This window comes from Syngnathus typhle, linkage group LG8 (assembly GCF_033458585.1).
Source record: "Syngnathus typhle isolate RoL2023-S1 ecotype Sweden linkage group LG8, RoL_Styp_1.0, whole genome shotgun sequence".
Classification (NCBI taxonomy): domain Eukaryota; kingdom Metazoa; phylum Chordata; class Actinopteri; order Syngnathiformes; family Syngnathidae; genus Syngnathus; species Syngnathus typhle.
Genome location: NC_083745.1, coordinates 14,102,042 through 14,117,267, shown reverse-complemented (window position 1 = coordinate 14,117,267; position 15,226 = coordinate 14,102,042). Strand labels below are relative to the sequence as shown.

Here is a 15,226-nt window from a genome sequence, read left to right as displayed (position 1 = left end):
GTGTTCCAATTACAGGGGAATTACACTCCTCAGCCTCCCTGGTAAGGTCTATTCAGGGGTGCTGGAGAGGAGGGTCCGTCGGGAGGTCGAACCTTGGATTCAGGAGGAACAGTGTGGCTTTCGTCCTGCCCGTGGAACAGTGGACCAGCTCTTCACCCTCAGCAGGATCCTTGAGGGTGCATGGTAGTTCGCCCAACCAGTCCACATGTGTTTTGTGGACTTGGAGAAGGCGTTCGACCGTGTCCCTCGGGAGGTTCTGTGGGGGGTGCTTCGGGAGTACGGGGTACCGAGCCAACTGATAAGGGCGGTTCGGTCCCTGTATCACCAATGCCAGAGTTTGGTCCGCATTTCCGGCAGTAAGTCGGATTCATTCCCAGTGAGGGTTGGACTCCGCCAAGGCTGCCCTTTGTCACCGATTCTGTTCATAATTTTTATGGACAGAATTTCTAGGCGCAGCCGAGGCGTTGAGGGTGTCCGGTTTGGGGACCTCAGCATTGCGTCTCTGCGTTTTGCAGACGACGTGGTGCTGTTGGCTTCTTCAGGCCATGATCTCCAGCTCTCACTGGAATTGTGAAGCGGTCGGGATGAGGGTCAGCACCTCCAAATCCGAGTCCATGGTCCTCGATCGGAAAAGGGTGGAATGCCCTCTCCGGGGATGAGATCCTGCCCCAAGTGGAGGAGTTTAAGTATCTTGGGGTCTTGTTCACGAGTGAGGAGAGGATGGAGCGCGAGATCGACAGGCGGATCGGTGCAGCGTTGGCAGTAATGCGGACTCTGTACCGGTCCGTCGTGGTAAAGAGAGAGCTGAGCCAAAAGGCAAAGCTCTCAATTTACCGGTCGATTTACGCTCCTACACTGACCTATGGTCACGAGCTATGGGTCGTGACCGAAAGAGCGAGATCCCGGATACAAGTGGCCAAAATGAGTTTTCTCCGCAGGATGTCCGGGCCCTCCCTTAGAGATAGGGTAAGAAGTTCGGTCATCCGGGAGAGACTCGGAGTAGAGTCGCTACTCCTCCACGTTGAGAGGAGCCAGATGAGGTGGCTCGGGCATCTCATCAGGATGCCTCCTGGACGCCTCCCTGGGGAGGTGTTCCAGGCATGTCCCACCGGTAGGAGACCCCGGGGACGACCCAGGACGTGCTGGAGAGACTATGTCTCTCAGCTGGCCTGGGAACGCCTTGGGACCCCCCAGGATGAGCTAGATGAAGTGGCTGGGGAGAGGGATGTCTGGGAGTCCCTCCTGAAGCTGCTGCCCCCACGACCCGACCCCGGATAAGCGGAAGAAGATGGATGGATGGATGTCTGAATTTACTTTAGAGGAGGATGATGGTGCTTAATCTTACTTGAGAGTTACATGTGATTTAAGCTCAAGGATGATGATGCGGTTTAATGAAGCGTGTCATTCAAAAGGAAGCGTTTTAATCTTGTCATGTCATACGGCTCGGAAGCAAAGCAAAAGGTGAAAAACATAAGACACCCTTTTGTAACACTACAGTCAAGTGTGACTGTATTCCTTTGTCGTCGCTGTTACATTTTTTACATTTCAATCCCCAGCAGATGTTTGACGGTTCAATAGCTCATTACACACCTCCCTCTTTTTGACTGGAAAGTAAAAAAACACTTGAGGCAAAATTACATTTTGCAAAGGGCAGCGCTTGTGTTGACTTTTATAGACCATAAAATATTTCTTTTGCAGGGGTCCTGTTGTATTGCCATTTTCCATCTATCGTTTGCGTACAGCGGCGGTGTCCTGTGTAAGCGGGACAAAAAGGCCTCACACACACACACACAGGCAAGCTCTAAATCCTCCCGTCTTGTACCTCATACGCTTTTGTGAGGGGTAGAACAATATGCGCAGCGAACATTTTCTGAACGACTCCAACACTCATTCAAATCGACACACATTCAATTTGGAGCGGTCGATGCGCGCGGAGTTTAATATGCCTCTTAAAGAGACAGCGTGGCAGGGCCTGGGGCGGGATTGATGGCTCCTGATCATAAGAATGAGGCGAGGAGAGGGGGGGCGCTTTTAATGAGGCTGACGGATGAACAGCACACACCAAGCACATGCATGATTTAGCGTCAGGTCAGCGCTGGATGGGACAAAAGCCAATAGCGTGAAGACAGCACAATCCAAACAGCCTGCTTCAAAACATTATTGAGAGGCGCATTAACATGAACCATATTCATTGCACCCTGTCCAAAAAGTATTGCTCTCATACAAGTGAGTGCTGTATAGAAAAAAAATACATGTTAAGGCATTTTTTTGTGGGTCATGGTCATGATACAAGCAATAACAATCCCTTCTTCCTGGAAGTCCACTGATTTCCCGTCCTTAATGAAACAAAAGAGGCGGAGCACGAAGAGACGGCGGCAGGGGCATTCGTTCAGCCGCCAGCCGAATCCACGTGACAGGTCACGTCACGTCGCCAAAGTTGTTCTCCATTTAGGACAAAAGAAAGATTGCCTCAGATGCCAAAAGGCAAAAGAGGGGTGTAGCGTGTCCCTATACAGCTTCTACGTTACGCGATAATTCCTCACGTGTGGCCTGCTGCGAAGCGTCCTCACTAAAAGCCCCAACCCGTACGCCTCCTTATTCAGTCGGCGTCAAAAAGCCGACAGGCTCGACAGTGTGGCCTCGGCGTTCGGAATATACGGCCGACAAGTTAATTATGCCAAAATGGGCTTTCTCAGGATTGCTCGAGAAGGAACGGCGAGGCCAGCAAGGCGCCGGCAGCGGTAGCAAAGTCATCTTGAGAAAGACGGATTTGTAGCTGCAGCTGTTAAGCGTACGTATTTAACAGTAAAGGAGCCACAGAGGCCGTTGGCGAGATGTCCGCCGGGCGATTAGCAGGAGGCGAGCTTTCCGACAAGGAAGAGAAGACTCGTTTTCACAGCCAATCAAACATAACGGCACGCTGCACGCAGATTACCAGGACGCCTCCAAACGGTTTCTGACGTGCGGCTGTCATCTGTGACTTTTTGTTTTTGCTCGGTCTTACACCTTTTCTGTGCTAATTGCTACATTTGCACATGACATTCGATTGCATATAATTACTATGTTTCTCTCAAACGTGTTAAGGTACACCCAATCATCATTAATTTATTTTCCTTTATGTTGTGTGGTGGTAATGTTTAATGTAATGTAATGTTTAATGTTTAAATCGACACTATTTGTTGTCCAAGTGTTTTGTGTGTCAACGTTTTCATGAAGAACTCACGTGACGATGGCATCATCCGTGAAGGCTTTCTGACCGACAGCCTGGTTGTGGGCCCGCAGAGCCGCTGTCATTTCTTTGGCCTCACTCAGCCGCCGCTCCGAGACTAAAGGTCGATTTGAGATGAGGGATCGGACTCATGTCGGATCCGACGTGCGATGCAGCAGTAGCTGACCTGCAAGCGTGCTTTTGAGGGCCTGCGCTTCAAGCTTGAGATTCCTCCTCTGTGACAGTAAGTCGCTCATGTGGCAGCTAGCCTGGCTCATGTCCTCCATTTCTGGATTGGTCAGGACAAAAACAAGACAACCAGAGGAACATGTTGAAATGTTTCCCAGACGGTTCAACGTTTCTTTAATGCCACTTTTTATGTGTGAGTACAGTAATCCATCGCCACTTTGCGCTTCGCATATTGCAGCCTCGGTGCATCGCGGGTTTTTATGAAAACAAATATTGCGGATATATTCGGTGCTTCGCGGCTTTTTGCGGCATCACTTGGAGCGTGGGACTTTGTCTGCCCACATGTCTTTACAGCACACTATTGGCCGGTAGTGGAGGCAAGACCAATGGGAACATGTTGATCCTTACTGCTGATTGGCTTGGAATTGTCAGAGCAGTTCTAACCACGCTTTATCTCAGCCTCCCGCAGTCATGCTAGGTATCCACTCTTCCACTTCGTTCTGTCGGCAGAATCGGAAGCATATCTGATTTGCACTTCCTTTTGACACAATCGAGACAAGACGACCAAATGCAACACAGGCTCACACAAAGTTTAAAGTAGACAAGGAGGGCTGCAATGATGGCAGAGCAGGACGACGAGGCAAGCTGACGAGCCGGTCAGCGCGCGCGTCATCGAAGCACTTTAAAATGTTTAAAGAGTGTTTAAAAATACAGTAAAGTGTTTAAAAATAAAATTATAAAAGTCTTGTGCGGATGGCCTCGCGCTGGGCCGCGGGAGCGCGTTAGCCAGCCAGCCAGCACGGCAACAGCAGAGCAGCAGCCGTGACACGTTTACACTTTAAAATGTTTAAAAAGTGTTTAAAAATACAATAAAGTGTTTAAAAATGAGATTAAAATAGTCTTGTGCAGATGCCCTCGTGCTGGTCCACAGGGGCGCGTCAGGCCGGCAAGAGCAGAGCCCGTGACACATTTACATTTTAAAAAACTGTTTAAAGTGTTTACAAATACAACAAAGTGTTTAAAAATACAATTATGAAAGTCTTGTGCGGATGCCCTTGCGGTGAGCCGTGGGGGCGCGTCAGCCGGCCAGCACGACATGTTTACACTTTAAACATAATCCACCGCGAACTTGGAAAGTCTCACATGTTGCGTTGCCATTGTCTCAGACACTCGAGTCTGTGGCTCTCCAACTCAATGGTCCTACACCTACTGTTTTAGTTAACATTTACCGCCCACCAAAACCAAACAAGGATTTTATTAATGAATTCACTACACTTCTCACTCACATCTGCTCACTTTCATCTAATACAATCCTGCTGGTTGACATTAATATTCACATGGACAACAATAACCATGCTCTCACTAAGGACTTAATTTCTTGCCTGGACAGCTTTGGTCTTAAACAATACATTCATTTCCCTACTCACTGTAAAGGTTTGCTGCTCTGGTGTCACTCCCCTCAATTGCTCTGCTGCTGATCTCCCCATCTCTGACCACAAGCTGGTTTTATTTAATGTACGTAAGTCTCACACTGTCCAAAACTAAACATTCACGTACAATATAATTCCGCAACATCAGAAACATTAACCTGACCGACCTCACAACTGGCATTGACAGTTTCTCCATCATCACCCCCCCCCTCCCTACACCACAGATCAGTTGGTTCATTTTTACAATGATGGTCTCAAAGCTCTGCTTAATTCACTTGCACCCATCAAAACCCAGATTGTTTTATTCCCTCACTCTGCCCCCTGGTTCTCCCCCCCACCTACGCCAGCTGAAGGCCAAAGATCGTCAGCTGGAGCGGCTCTTTAATAAAACTGGACTCACTGTACACAAAGAAATGCACCACGCGCACATCCTCCTTTATAAGGATGCCCTTTCCTCAGCCAAATCTCAATATTTTAAAGAAAAAATCAGCGCTGGTGCTGGTAATACCTGGGCCCTGTTTTCCGTAGTAAACAATTCCACCCCCCTGACTCCCTCCCCCTACACTTCTACTCCACTGATCACTGTAACTCTCTGATGTCATTCTTCAACTCAAAAATATCCACCAGCAACTGGCCCCCCACTCATCCAGCTGTCCACCCCCTTTTGTTCCCAACCATCTCTATGCCCCTCTTCTACTTCTAACTCTCCTCTGTCACCAATCTATCAAAACTCATCCGGACTTCCAAGCCATCTACCTGCCAACTCGACCCCCTCCCATCCTCCCTGGTTATAGCCTCCCTCCCCTCTCTATTACCCCTAATGACAGCCATCATTCACTCCTCTCTCACCTCTGGTTCTGTCCCATCATCGCTCAAGACTGCTGCTGTTACACCTCTACTGAAGAAACCTGGTTTCGACCCCAACATCTTCAATAACCTCTACCCCATCTCCAACCTGCCATTTATCTCAAAGATTCTAGAAAAAGCTGTCACATAACAGATTCAGGCCCACCTTTCCAAAAATAACCTGTATGAACAGTTTCAGTCCGGTTTTCGCCCCCGTCACAGCAGAGAAACAGCCCTCATCAAAATCACAAATGACCTGCTAATGGCAGGTGACCGGTATAATATCCATCCTCATTCTCCGAGACTTGAGCGCAGGTTTTGACACCATTTCCCATTCCATCCTCCTCGACCGACTAGCCTCCATTGGCATATCTGAGACACCCCTAGACTGGTTCCACTCATATCTCTCTGGCTGTAATCAGTTCATTCAGTTAAAATCATTCGCATCCGATCCCTCACCCCTATCCTCCGGTGTTCCCCAGGGCTCTGTCCTTGGCCCTATCCTGTTCATCATCTACCTCCTCCCACTTGGTCTCATATTCCGTAAATACAACATCAATTTTCACTGCTATGCGGACGACACCCAACTCTATGTTTCCTTCAAACCCTCTTCCTTCTTCCCACCCTCCTCCCTCTGTGCGTGTCTACAGGACATCAAAACTTTCTTCACCTCCAATTTCCTCAAAATGAACAGTGACAAAACTGAGACAGTTCTCATTGGGTCAAAATCCATACTCTCCAAGCAACCCAGTTTCACCCTCACCATCGACAACTCCATCGTCTCCCCTTCCCCCCAGGTCAAGAGTCTGAGTGTCGTCCTCAACAGCACTTTATCTTTCCAGTCACACATCAACAACACCATGCGGTCAGCCTACTTCCACCTCAGAAACATCAATCGCCTCCGCCCCTCACTCACTCCCAACAGCACCGCAATCCTGGTTCATTCACTTGTCACTTCCCATTTGGACTATTGCAACTCCTTTCTGTTTGGTCTCCCCCACAAACTCCTCCATAAACTCCAACTGGTTCAGAACGCTGCTGCTCGTATCATCACCAAAACCCCTTACATCTGTCACATCACCCCCCGTTCTTCACCAACTACACTGGCTTCCCATCAAATACCGTATCGCCTACAAAATCCTTCTCAACACATTCAAAGCAGTCCATAACCTGGCCCCCCATATCTGTCTGACCTCATCCATACCAATATCCCCACCCGGTCCTCAGATCTGCCTCCGCCATCAACCTCACCGTCCCCCCAGCTCGCCTATCCAACATGGGGGCTATGGCCTTCAGCCGTTCCGCCCCACGTCTCTGGAATCCTGACATCAGAAACATTGACTCAATCACCTCATTTCAATCCCACCTCAAAACCCATTTATTTAGACAGGCATGCCCAAGTTGACTACCTACTGCACTTGATGCTCTGCTGCAAGCGCTCTTGGCTTTTTTAAACTGTGTCCTTTCTTGAATTGTTTTTACGCCTACATGCGGCGACCTTGAGTGTCCTGAAAGGCGCCTTATAAATCAAATGTTTATTATTATTATGATTAAAATGTTTAAAAAAGTGTTTAAAATACAATTACCGTTTTTTTCCATGTATAATACGCAAAATTTAACTAATTTATTGTCCTAAAATCTTGGGTGCGTATTATGCATGGGTACAACAAATTTTGAAGAAAATCTCCCTCGAAATAAACTTGAAATCACCTTTTTTCTTGTTTGTTGTCAATCGTGCAACGCATTCAGCCATCCTGCCCAACACACTTAGTCAGTAAAATTCATAATTGACGACACATCGTTTGATGCGATGGTGCAATCCTTGATGGTGTGTTATTGTCAAATATTGTTTGTTTTTTAATCTCCATCGCAGACCGGATATCATACGGAGGCCGCCATGACAGTATGCGCAGAACGGATGCGCAGAACGGATGCGCAAGACACGTCAGCTATATACAGAGCGAGAGTTCCGTTTTCTTCCTATTAGTTTCAATACACAGTTTAATTAGCAGTTTCAATCAGCAAATAACAAAATGCGTATTACAGGTAATATTTTATTTCACAACACTTTGCCTTGTTCCTTTCTTCTCTGCTGTTCACTTCAAACACGCTCGATACGAACACAATCCTCTCGTATCAGTCGCTTGCTCGATCACATGCTCGTTTGCTGTCCCAATGTATCCTACACAAATCCGAATCATTTGTTGCGGCTCCGACTCACGACGAGGGGCAAGTTTTGGTTTCCAAGGGTGTTTTTATTACTCTTCAACTTCTCTCCCATACAGAGCCGCCTCTTTCACATGTCCGCACGTCATTTTCCTCTCTTTTCATTTTAACCTAACTAATAGCGGTGGTGCCTTTATGGACAGTCGGAGAAATAAACACCAACAAAAAAAATACATCCAGCCTAGTTAAGAAATCACCAGAAAGATCACCATGACAATTGTGAATAATAAATAAATAATTATTATATATATTATATGTATTATTATTATAATAATAAATAATTGTGATAAATAACTGGAACATCACTCAAATATTGGTGATCCCGTTGAGAGTCTCACATATTTCTTCGCTATCGAGTTTGCCACTGCATGCGCAGTGATACTGACCGGCAGAATAACATCCGGTTGTTCCCAAAGATGATCTTTTTTCTGAAATAATTTTACGTTTACGGACTTAAGTAGGAGTCAAAATTTGGGTGCGTATTATACATGGGGGCGCATTATACATGGAAAAAAACGGTAAGTATTTAAAAGTACAATAAAAAAAGAAAAGTATAAAAGTCTTGTGCGGATACCCTCGCGGTGGGCTGTGGGGGCACAAGAGCAGAGAGGAGCCTGAGATGTTTACACTTCACATAAGGTTCATAAAGGTCTTGTGTGGCTATTGTAGCAATATATTTACTCTTATTTATTTTCTTATTTATTTTAATAATTAAGAATATTTCTGAAAGTCATTTTGACAAAAAAAAGTACAAAATACAAAAAAAGTGTTTAAAAAAACGAAGTGTTTAAAACTACAATAAAGGTTCATAAAAGTCTTGTGTGGATATTGTAACAATATATTTAGTCTTATTTATTTATTTATTTGAATAAATAAGAATGACTAAAAAATGTTTACAAAAGGGTTTAAAAATACAAAAATAAGTTCCACCCCTCACCATCCTCAGTAGTGCTATTCCCACCACAGACACCTTCAAGTTCTTGGGATCCACAATCTCCCGGGATCTGAAATGGACCGGCCACATAGACTCTGTCCGGAAGAAGGCCCAGCAGAGGTTGTACTTTCTGAGACAGCTCAGGAAGTTCAACCTGCTACAGGAGCTGCTGAAGACCTTCTACACTGCCATCGTCCAGTCTATCCTCTGCACCTCCATCACTGTCTGGTTTGGATCGGCCACCAAACAAGACAAGCACAGACTGCAATGGACAATCAGGTCTGCGGAAAAGATAATCGGGACAAATCTCCCATCTATCCAAGACTTGTACCTGTCCAGGAGAAGGAAACTCGCAAGTAACATCTCTGGAGACCCTTCTCACCTAGGTCACAATCTACTACTACTACTACCCTCCGGACGGCGTTACAGAGCTCTGTACACCAAAACCAGCACACACAGACACAGCTTCTTCCCCCCGGCTGTCGCTCTGATAAACTCACACGTCTCATAGAGACTCAGAGACATCACTGTGCAATAACATCCTGCTCTCGCCACTTAAATGTTGTTAGTTACCTGAACGTTGTCAGTCACTTAAATGTTGTACAGAGGCTGAGATCAACCGGAGTAAAATTAACTGTTTGGCATGCACAAACTTGGTCAATAAGGCTGATTGATTCTGATTTAAGAGTACAATAAAGTGTTTAAAAATACAATAATGGTTCTTAAAAGTCTTCAGTGGATATTAACAATATTTTTTCTCTATATCGCGGGTGGTCTTGGAACCAATTATCCGCAATAAACGAGGGATTACTGTATGTGTGTGTGCGTGGGAGGGGTTCACATTCATTCATGGCTAATGACCTTTGTACAATGAGTCCACCTCCAAGTCCAGCTTGAGGACCTCCGTGTGAGTTTGACAGGGTGTCTCTCTGCTCACGTGGAAACTAAAATCACAGTTGAAGCTCAAGATCTCCCGCAGGAACTCTCGCTCCTCGTCTTTCAAGGCTGCCATCATCCTGGCCTGGCGCAGAAGGTCAAAACACAAGATTCAACTCACACGATGACTTACTCAGATGACGAGAACGCACCAGTCGTTCTTGCAGCCGAGCCTTCTGGCTGAGAAGCTCCTTGCTTTGCTTAGATATCTGCTCATCACATTTCTTCATCAAGTCCCACTGCAGCCTCATCGCAGACAACTGCTGATCCTGAGGCACAAACCAAATATAAGACAGATGCGCCGAGGGGAGCAAGTTAGAGTACTCGCAAAATATTCTCGTGTGTGTGTTTGTGTATGTGTATACGTATACCGCATGAGCGCATACACATCATATAGATTGTAAATACCGTATTGGCCCAAATATAAGACTGAAAAAGTGGGGGTCGTCTTAAATTCGGGGTCTAGACATTATACCCATTCACAATGCTAGACGCACCAGATATCTTTAAAGCGAATGCTGAACTTAACTCCCCAGGCCAAAGCGAACCCCTGTCACAAAGAAGAAAAAAAAAATAGCTGTTAGAAAGGTTCCTATGTTGATGTTAAAATGTTGGAAAGTTACGTCATTGCGCTTTAAGTCTCACGTGAGTTACCTTACTTTATCGCGATTGTTGGAGCTTGTCCGCAGCGGTAAGTTAAAGGTTGCTGGTATCGACTGAGTATGTTGCTGTGATCGTGTGCGTCTTTGACACAAAGTGAGTATAGATATTTCATTGTTACTACTAGGGCTGTGGACTCGGACTCGGGGACTCGGACTCGGTCGGACTCGGTCGGACTCGGTCATTTTTGCCGGACTCGGACTCCGTGCTGATTTTGACCGAGTCTACCGAGTCCGACAATAAAAAAATACTTTCAATTTTATTTTCATCATGCTGCTGAGAATGCGCGTAGGAATACTGTCCACAGGCCTGCTTACGATCAATGCGGCCACGTTGAGTTGCACTTAGGCTAATGTTTACATTATGTACCAATGTCAAGGACCATTATGTCACCCAGCTTATATCATTGATGTGTTTCGATAGTTGTGGGGTCGTCACTAATTATTTGTGTTTAGATAAATGAGTTATAATGGTGTAATTAATGATTAAAAAATATTATCTTACATGTCCTGTGTTTCAGAATGGTTATTTAATTGGGCGAGAGTGTGTGTTTTCAAGCGTTTTGCCTCATGCCAATGGCACTCAGGGCTAAGGGTGGGCTTCAATGACTATTTTTGTAAAGCCACGCATTTAATACCATGTCAAATAATATATTAGAGTTTAGGTTATGTTCCAATGTATCCACTTCTATCTGTTAAATTGTCAACCGTACATTTATGACTACGCCATGAGAGATCTATGTTATGAACTAGCACAACTCCGGTAGGGCAGGGAAAATGTTATCGATCCGACGTCCGATTGGAACGTCGCCTCACTTTTACGTCCGCGCTCTCAGCAAGGGATCCTATATAAGCCGAACCAGCCAGTGTGAAAGCAGTTGCGTTCGTTCTGCATATATAATTAGCTATTTTGTCCCTCGGATAATCATGGCATCCAGAAAGAGTCATGTATGGACGTATTTTGATGTCACATGAATTAACAGAAAAAATGGACAGCCGGACTCGGACTCGGTGGTCAAGAGGCCGGACTCGGACTCGGTGCAAAAATCCGATCGAGTCCACAGCCCTGGTTACTACTGTCTACTGTTGTGCCGTTTGTCTGATCGCAGTTTGTTCGTGTGTGCGCCGTTTGATTGATAGCTTCGGCGCGCTCCTTCAAGTTTGCCTCGCATCGTACAAGTAGCCTTTACGCAGCGGCACGGCGGTTGCCAGCAAATGTATTTTGTTGTCTCGATGACTTATGTTTGGTGTGTTGCAGAGAGTATTTCATTTATGGTTATTTAGTATAACAGAACCATTACGCGCAGTTAGTTATGTAATGTGTGCTATCTACTAGTGTTGCGTGACGTCAGAAGTTGAGCGTTGACTTACGTGCTATATTTCTGTCTGTTGCAGGACCACACACCACACACACACACACCACACACACACCCCACACACCCTTCATACAATAATCACACGCACAAGAATCACATTCACACACCCAATGACTCACCCATGTACACTACACACACCTGCTCTCACATCCTTACGACCAAACGTGTGCCTATACCCTTTTGCCAGTTTGCCTGTATGCCCCTATGAGCCACAGTGCCTGTTACTTTTTTGCCAATAATTCAGTAAAGCAATCAAGATTGAACGACGTCTTCCCTCCTGTGTTCTGACTGACACCCAAGGGCGAAAAGAGCATAACCATCCGAGCCAACCCCCTATACAGTCCTCAGGCTCCCCAACAATAGCGGTACCAGTTTGCATTATTTTATTGCAAAGTATTTCCTTATTCAGATTTGTTTCAAGACTACAGTTACAGTGAGACTACACTTTAATGCAGTTATTGCAATTGTGTTGTTTATCACAATAGATTGGTTTATTTACATTTCAAAAACCAGAAGCCATTCGTTTACAAATGTGATTGCATTTTAGTTTACATATTTAAATGTTGAGATATTAAGATGTGATATAGACAGTTTTTGCACGATTTGGACGAGGCAAAACAACGTGCTTTTTTTCTCGAATATAGTGTTATCATTTGTTTCAGATGTAGTGTAATAATTTTCTGTATAAAAATTAAATTTGGTGCTCAAAAAGTATTTTTTCAAACTTGAGTCTTGAAAAAGAGGGGGTCGTCTTATAATCAGGGTCGTCTTATATTCGGGCGAATACGGTAGTGCATTTTGTCTGGAGTCAGAAGAGGTTGTGCTCACACGCACACTCGCACGCATGCACACAGAAAGATTTGCTAGCGCCCAGGAAGCGGTGGCTCAAGCGAGCTGGAGTCGGACGTGGCGTGCCGTGTCATGCGTGTGTTGGCTAATGTTATCTGCTGGAAATTAGGCATTGATCTGGCCATCGATTTACTGTCGGGCTCATCTAACAAACGGAGGAGATTAAGTGTTTGAAATCATAAAGCGCATCTGATGGTCAATATGCCAATGTAGCTGATTTCTGCTGACGCCTCACTTGACACTCCTGCTTAGTGACTCTGAAGCAGAAACAAGTGCAACCATTTTGTGTTATGTTCGCCATCACGATTGGGAAAATGACACGTTATCAGCCCAAAAGAAGATCCCGTTTGGCAAATGAAATAAGGTGAAATGCCATCTATTTGTGATTTTTTTTTTCCTATTCTAACTATTCACTGACTGGGTCGGGAATATAATAAAACAGCTCATGGGAAAGTTATTTCTTCCAAAATGGCATCTGTAAGCCAATTATTCTTCACGATGATTGTGAGAAATGTCTTTGAAATAACATTAGGACCGAACCAATTACTCCAATTTTGTGGGCCGATATTAGGCTTTTGTAAACCAATCATAAGGAGTTTTGCCAATGAAAAGCCAATACATTTTTCCTCATGAAGTCACTCATAATGGCGGCCTCCTCTATTTGCACAATACATTTGCTTACCTTCACTTCAAGTTCTTCCGTGGTCTTCCGGTACTTTTCTACAGCAGCTTTCACTTGAGACTTGCATTCAATGATGGCTGCTTTCACTTCGGCAATCACGAAAAATAACCAAAATTAAAATACACGAAAAAATTGTGATGATTGGAAGCACTCATGTCTCTTCAGAGAGTTTACCACAAAATGAAAAAAATGAATAATTGGACTGTCAGACTGTAACCCCGCTATGCTAAGCAGGGTAATCTTAGCATCGGCGAGAGCCAATTGAAATAATTCCGCACCGATGAACAAAGTGCACAACTCACCTTCTTTTAACTTTTGAGTCTGCTCACTAAAATGTTGTTCTGTCAGGAGGATTTGGTGAAAGAGTTTGTTCAAACTCATAGTGGATGTGAGGAGGTCTGAAGAAGCAAGAGAGTTCTTCAGGGCTCTGAAAAAGACTGGATTATCAGTCGAAACTGTCAGCATGTAACAATTTAAATTAATATTGTCTGAACAAAAGAATATGTTCTTATTTTAAGATTTATCATTAAAAGTCTGTATCACTCGAAATTTAAAATCAATTAATATTGGTCACGTTACACAGGCAAGCTAGCCACCAACTCTGTTGGCCATGACCACCTGTTAATTAGTCACAATCAGCATAGCAGCCTCCAGTCAACTTGCACTACTGCCGCTAAACACACCTACACGTGTTTTATATTCAACTTTATTATTTTTTTTAGTGCATGCTACGTAATGCTTGTACAACTTTGGATTGATGTGACTCCGGACCGAGAGTACCGTTTTTTTCTATGTATAATGCGCCCCCATGTATAATACGCACCCTAAAAATAGCATGTTGATGCTGGGGAAAAAAGTCTGTACCCGTGTATAATACGCACCCAAATTTTGACTCCTACTTAAGTCGGTTAACGTAAAATTATTTCAGAAAAAAGATCTTTGGGAACAACCGGATGTTATTCTGCCGGTCAGTATCACTGCGCATGCGCTAGCAAACTCAATAGCGAAGAAATGTTTCGGATTTGTGTAGGGTACATTGTGACAGCAAACAAGCAGATGATCGAGCAAGCGTCTGATACGAGAGCATTGTGTTCGTATGGAGTGTGTTTGACGTGAACAGCAGAGAAGAAAGCGCATCTGTAATGGCGGCCTCCGTATCATATCCGGATTTTAAAAATATATATATATATATATTTTTTTTGTACCCATGTATAATGCGCACCCCAAAATTTAGGACAATAAATTAGTTAAATTTTGCGCATTATACATGGAAAAAAACGGTAAATGTTTTTAGCTGAGACGCTAACACTTTAGCATCATTACAACAGCTTGCTGCCTCGCTACTGGTCCTGTATGAATGAATGAATGAATGAATGAATGAATGAATGAATGAATGAATGAATGAATGAATGAATGAATGAATGAATGAATGAATCTTTATTTCGAACATTATTTAAAGTATAAAAACAATAAAAAAACAAAACAAAAAAAAACAACAAACAATATATATCACTGTTCGAAAAGGAGTAGGAAGAAGCCTAGGCTTTCCTGTGAGGAAAACATGGCTTTTGAGGACTCACAATAGGGGTAGGAATCTTGAGGCATCTCACGATTCGATTACGATTCAGAGGCGACGATTCGATTATAGATGCATTTTTAATTTATGTATATGATGCACTTTTTCCACATTTCTTTTTGTCTCACTGAATGAGCATTCGTCACTTGCAGTTCAAAAAACACTGCATTTGTAACAAGAAACAAAGAGTTGAATTAATTTCCATTACCGTTTTTTTCCGTGTATAGTGCGCCCCCATGTATAGTACGCACCTCTAAAAATGGCATGCTGATGCTGGAAAAAAGCTTGTACCCATGTATAATACGCACCGAATTT

The 15,226-nt window shown here is 44.3% G+C and overlaps 1 protein-coding gene across 1 annotated transcript; it reads right to left on the bottom strand.

Annotated features, from left to right (window-relative positions):
• Positions 1–3,219: 3,219 nt before the first annotated feature.
• Positions 3,220–13,716, bottom strand: ccdc172 (coiled-coil domain containing 172). Its single transcript, XM_061285654.1, has 6 exons — positions 13,638–13,716; positions 13,336–13,421; positions 9,922–10,038; positions 9,695–9,854; positions 3,396–3,497; positions 3,220–3,326 (listed from the first exon to the last, which is right to left on the bottom strand). The coding sequence occupies exons 1-6, from the start codon at positions 13,714–13,716 to the stop codon at positions 3,220–3,222; spliced, it is 651 nt and encodes a 216-aa protein (XP_061141638.1).
• Positions 13,717–15,226: the final 1,510 nt, after the last annotated feature.

Bases quoted from the DNA above. Each gene is read 5' to 3' on its own strand.
- ccdc172 (XM_061285654.1), bottom strand. From the start codon at position 13,716: ATGAGTTTGAACAAACTCTTTCACCAAATCCTCCTGACAGAACAACAT. The intron at 3,498-9,694 runs GTCATTAGCCAT...TGACCAATCCAG, and splicing joins GGTGGACTCATTGTACAAAG to AAATGGAGGACATGAGCCAG. The intron at 3,327-3,395 runs GTCAGCTACTGC...ATCGACCTTTAG, and splicing joins CCTCAAAAGCACGCTTGCAG to TCTCGGAGCGGCGGCTGAGT.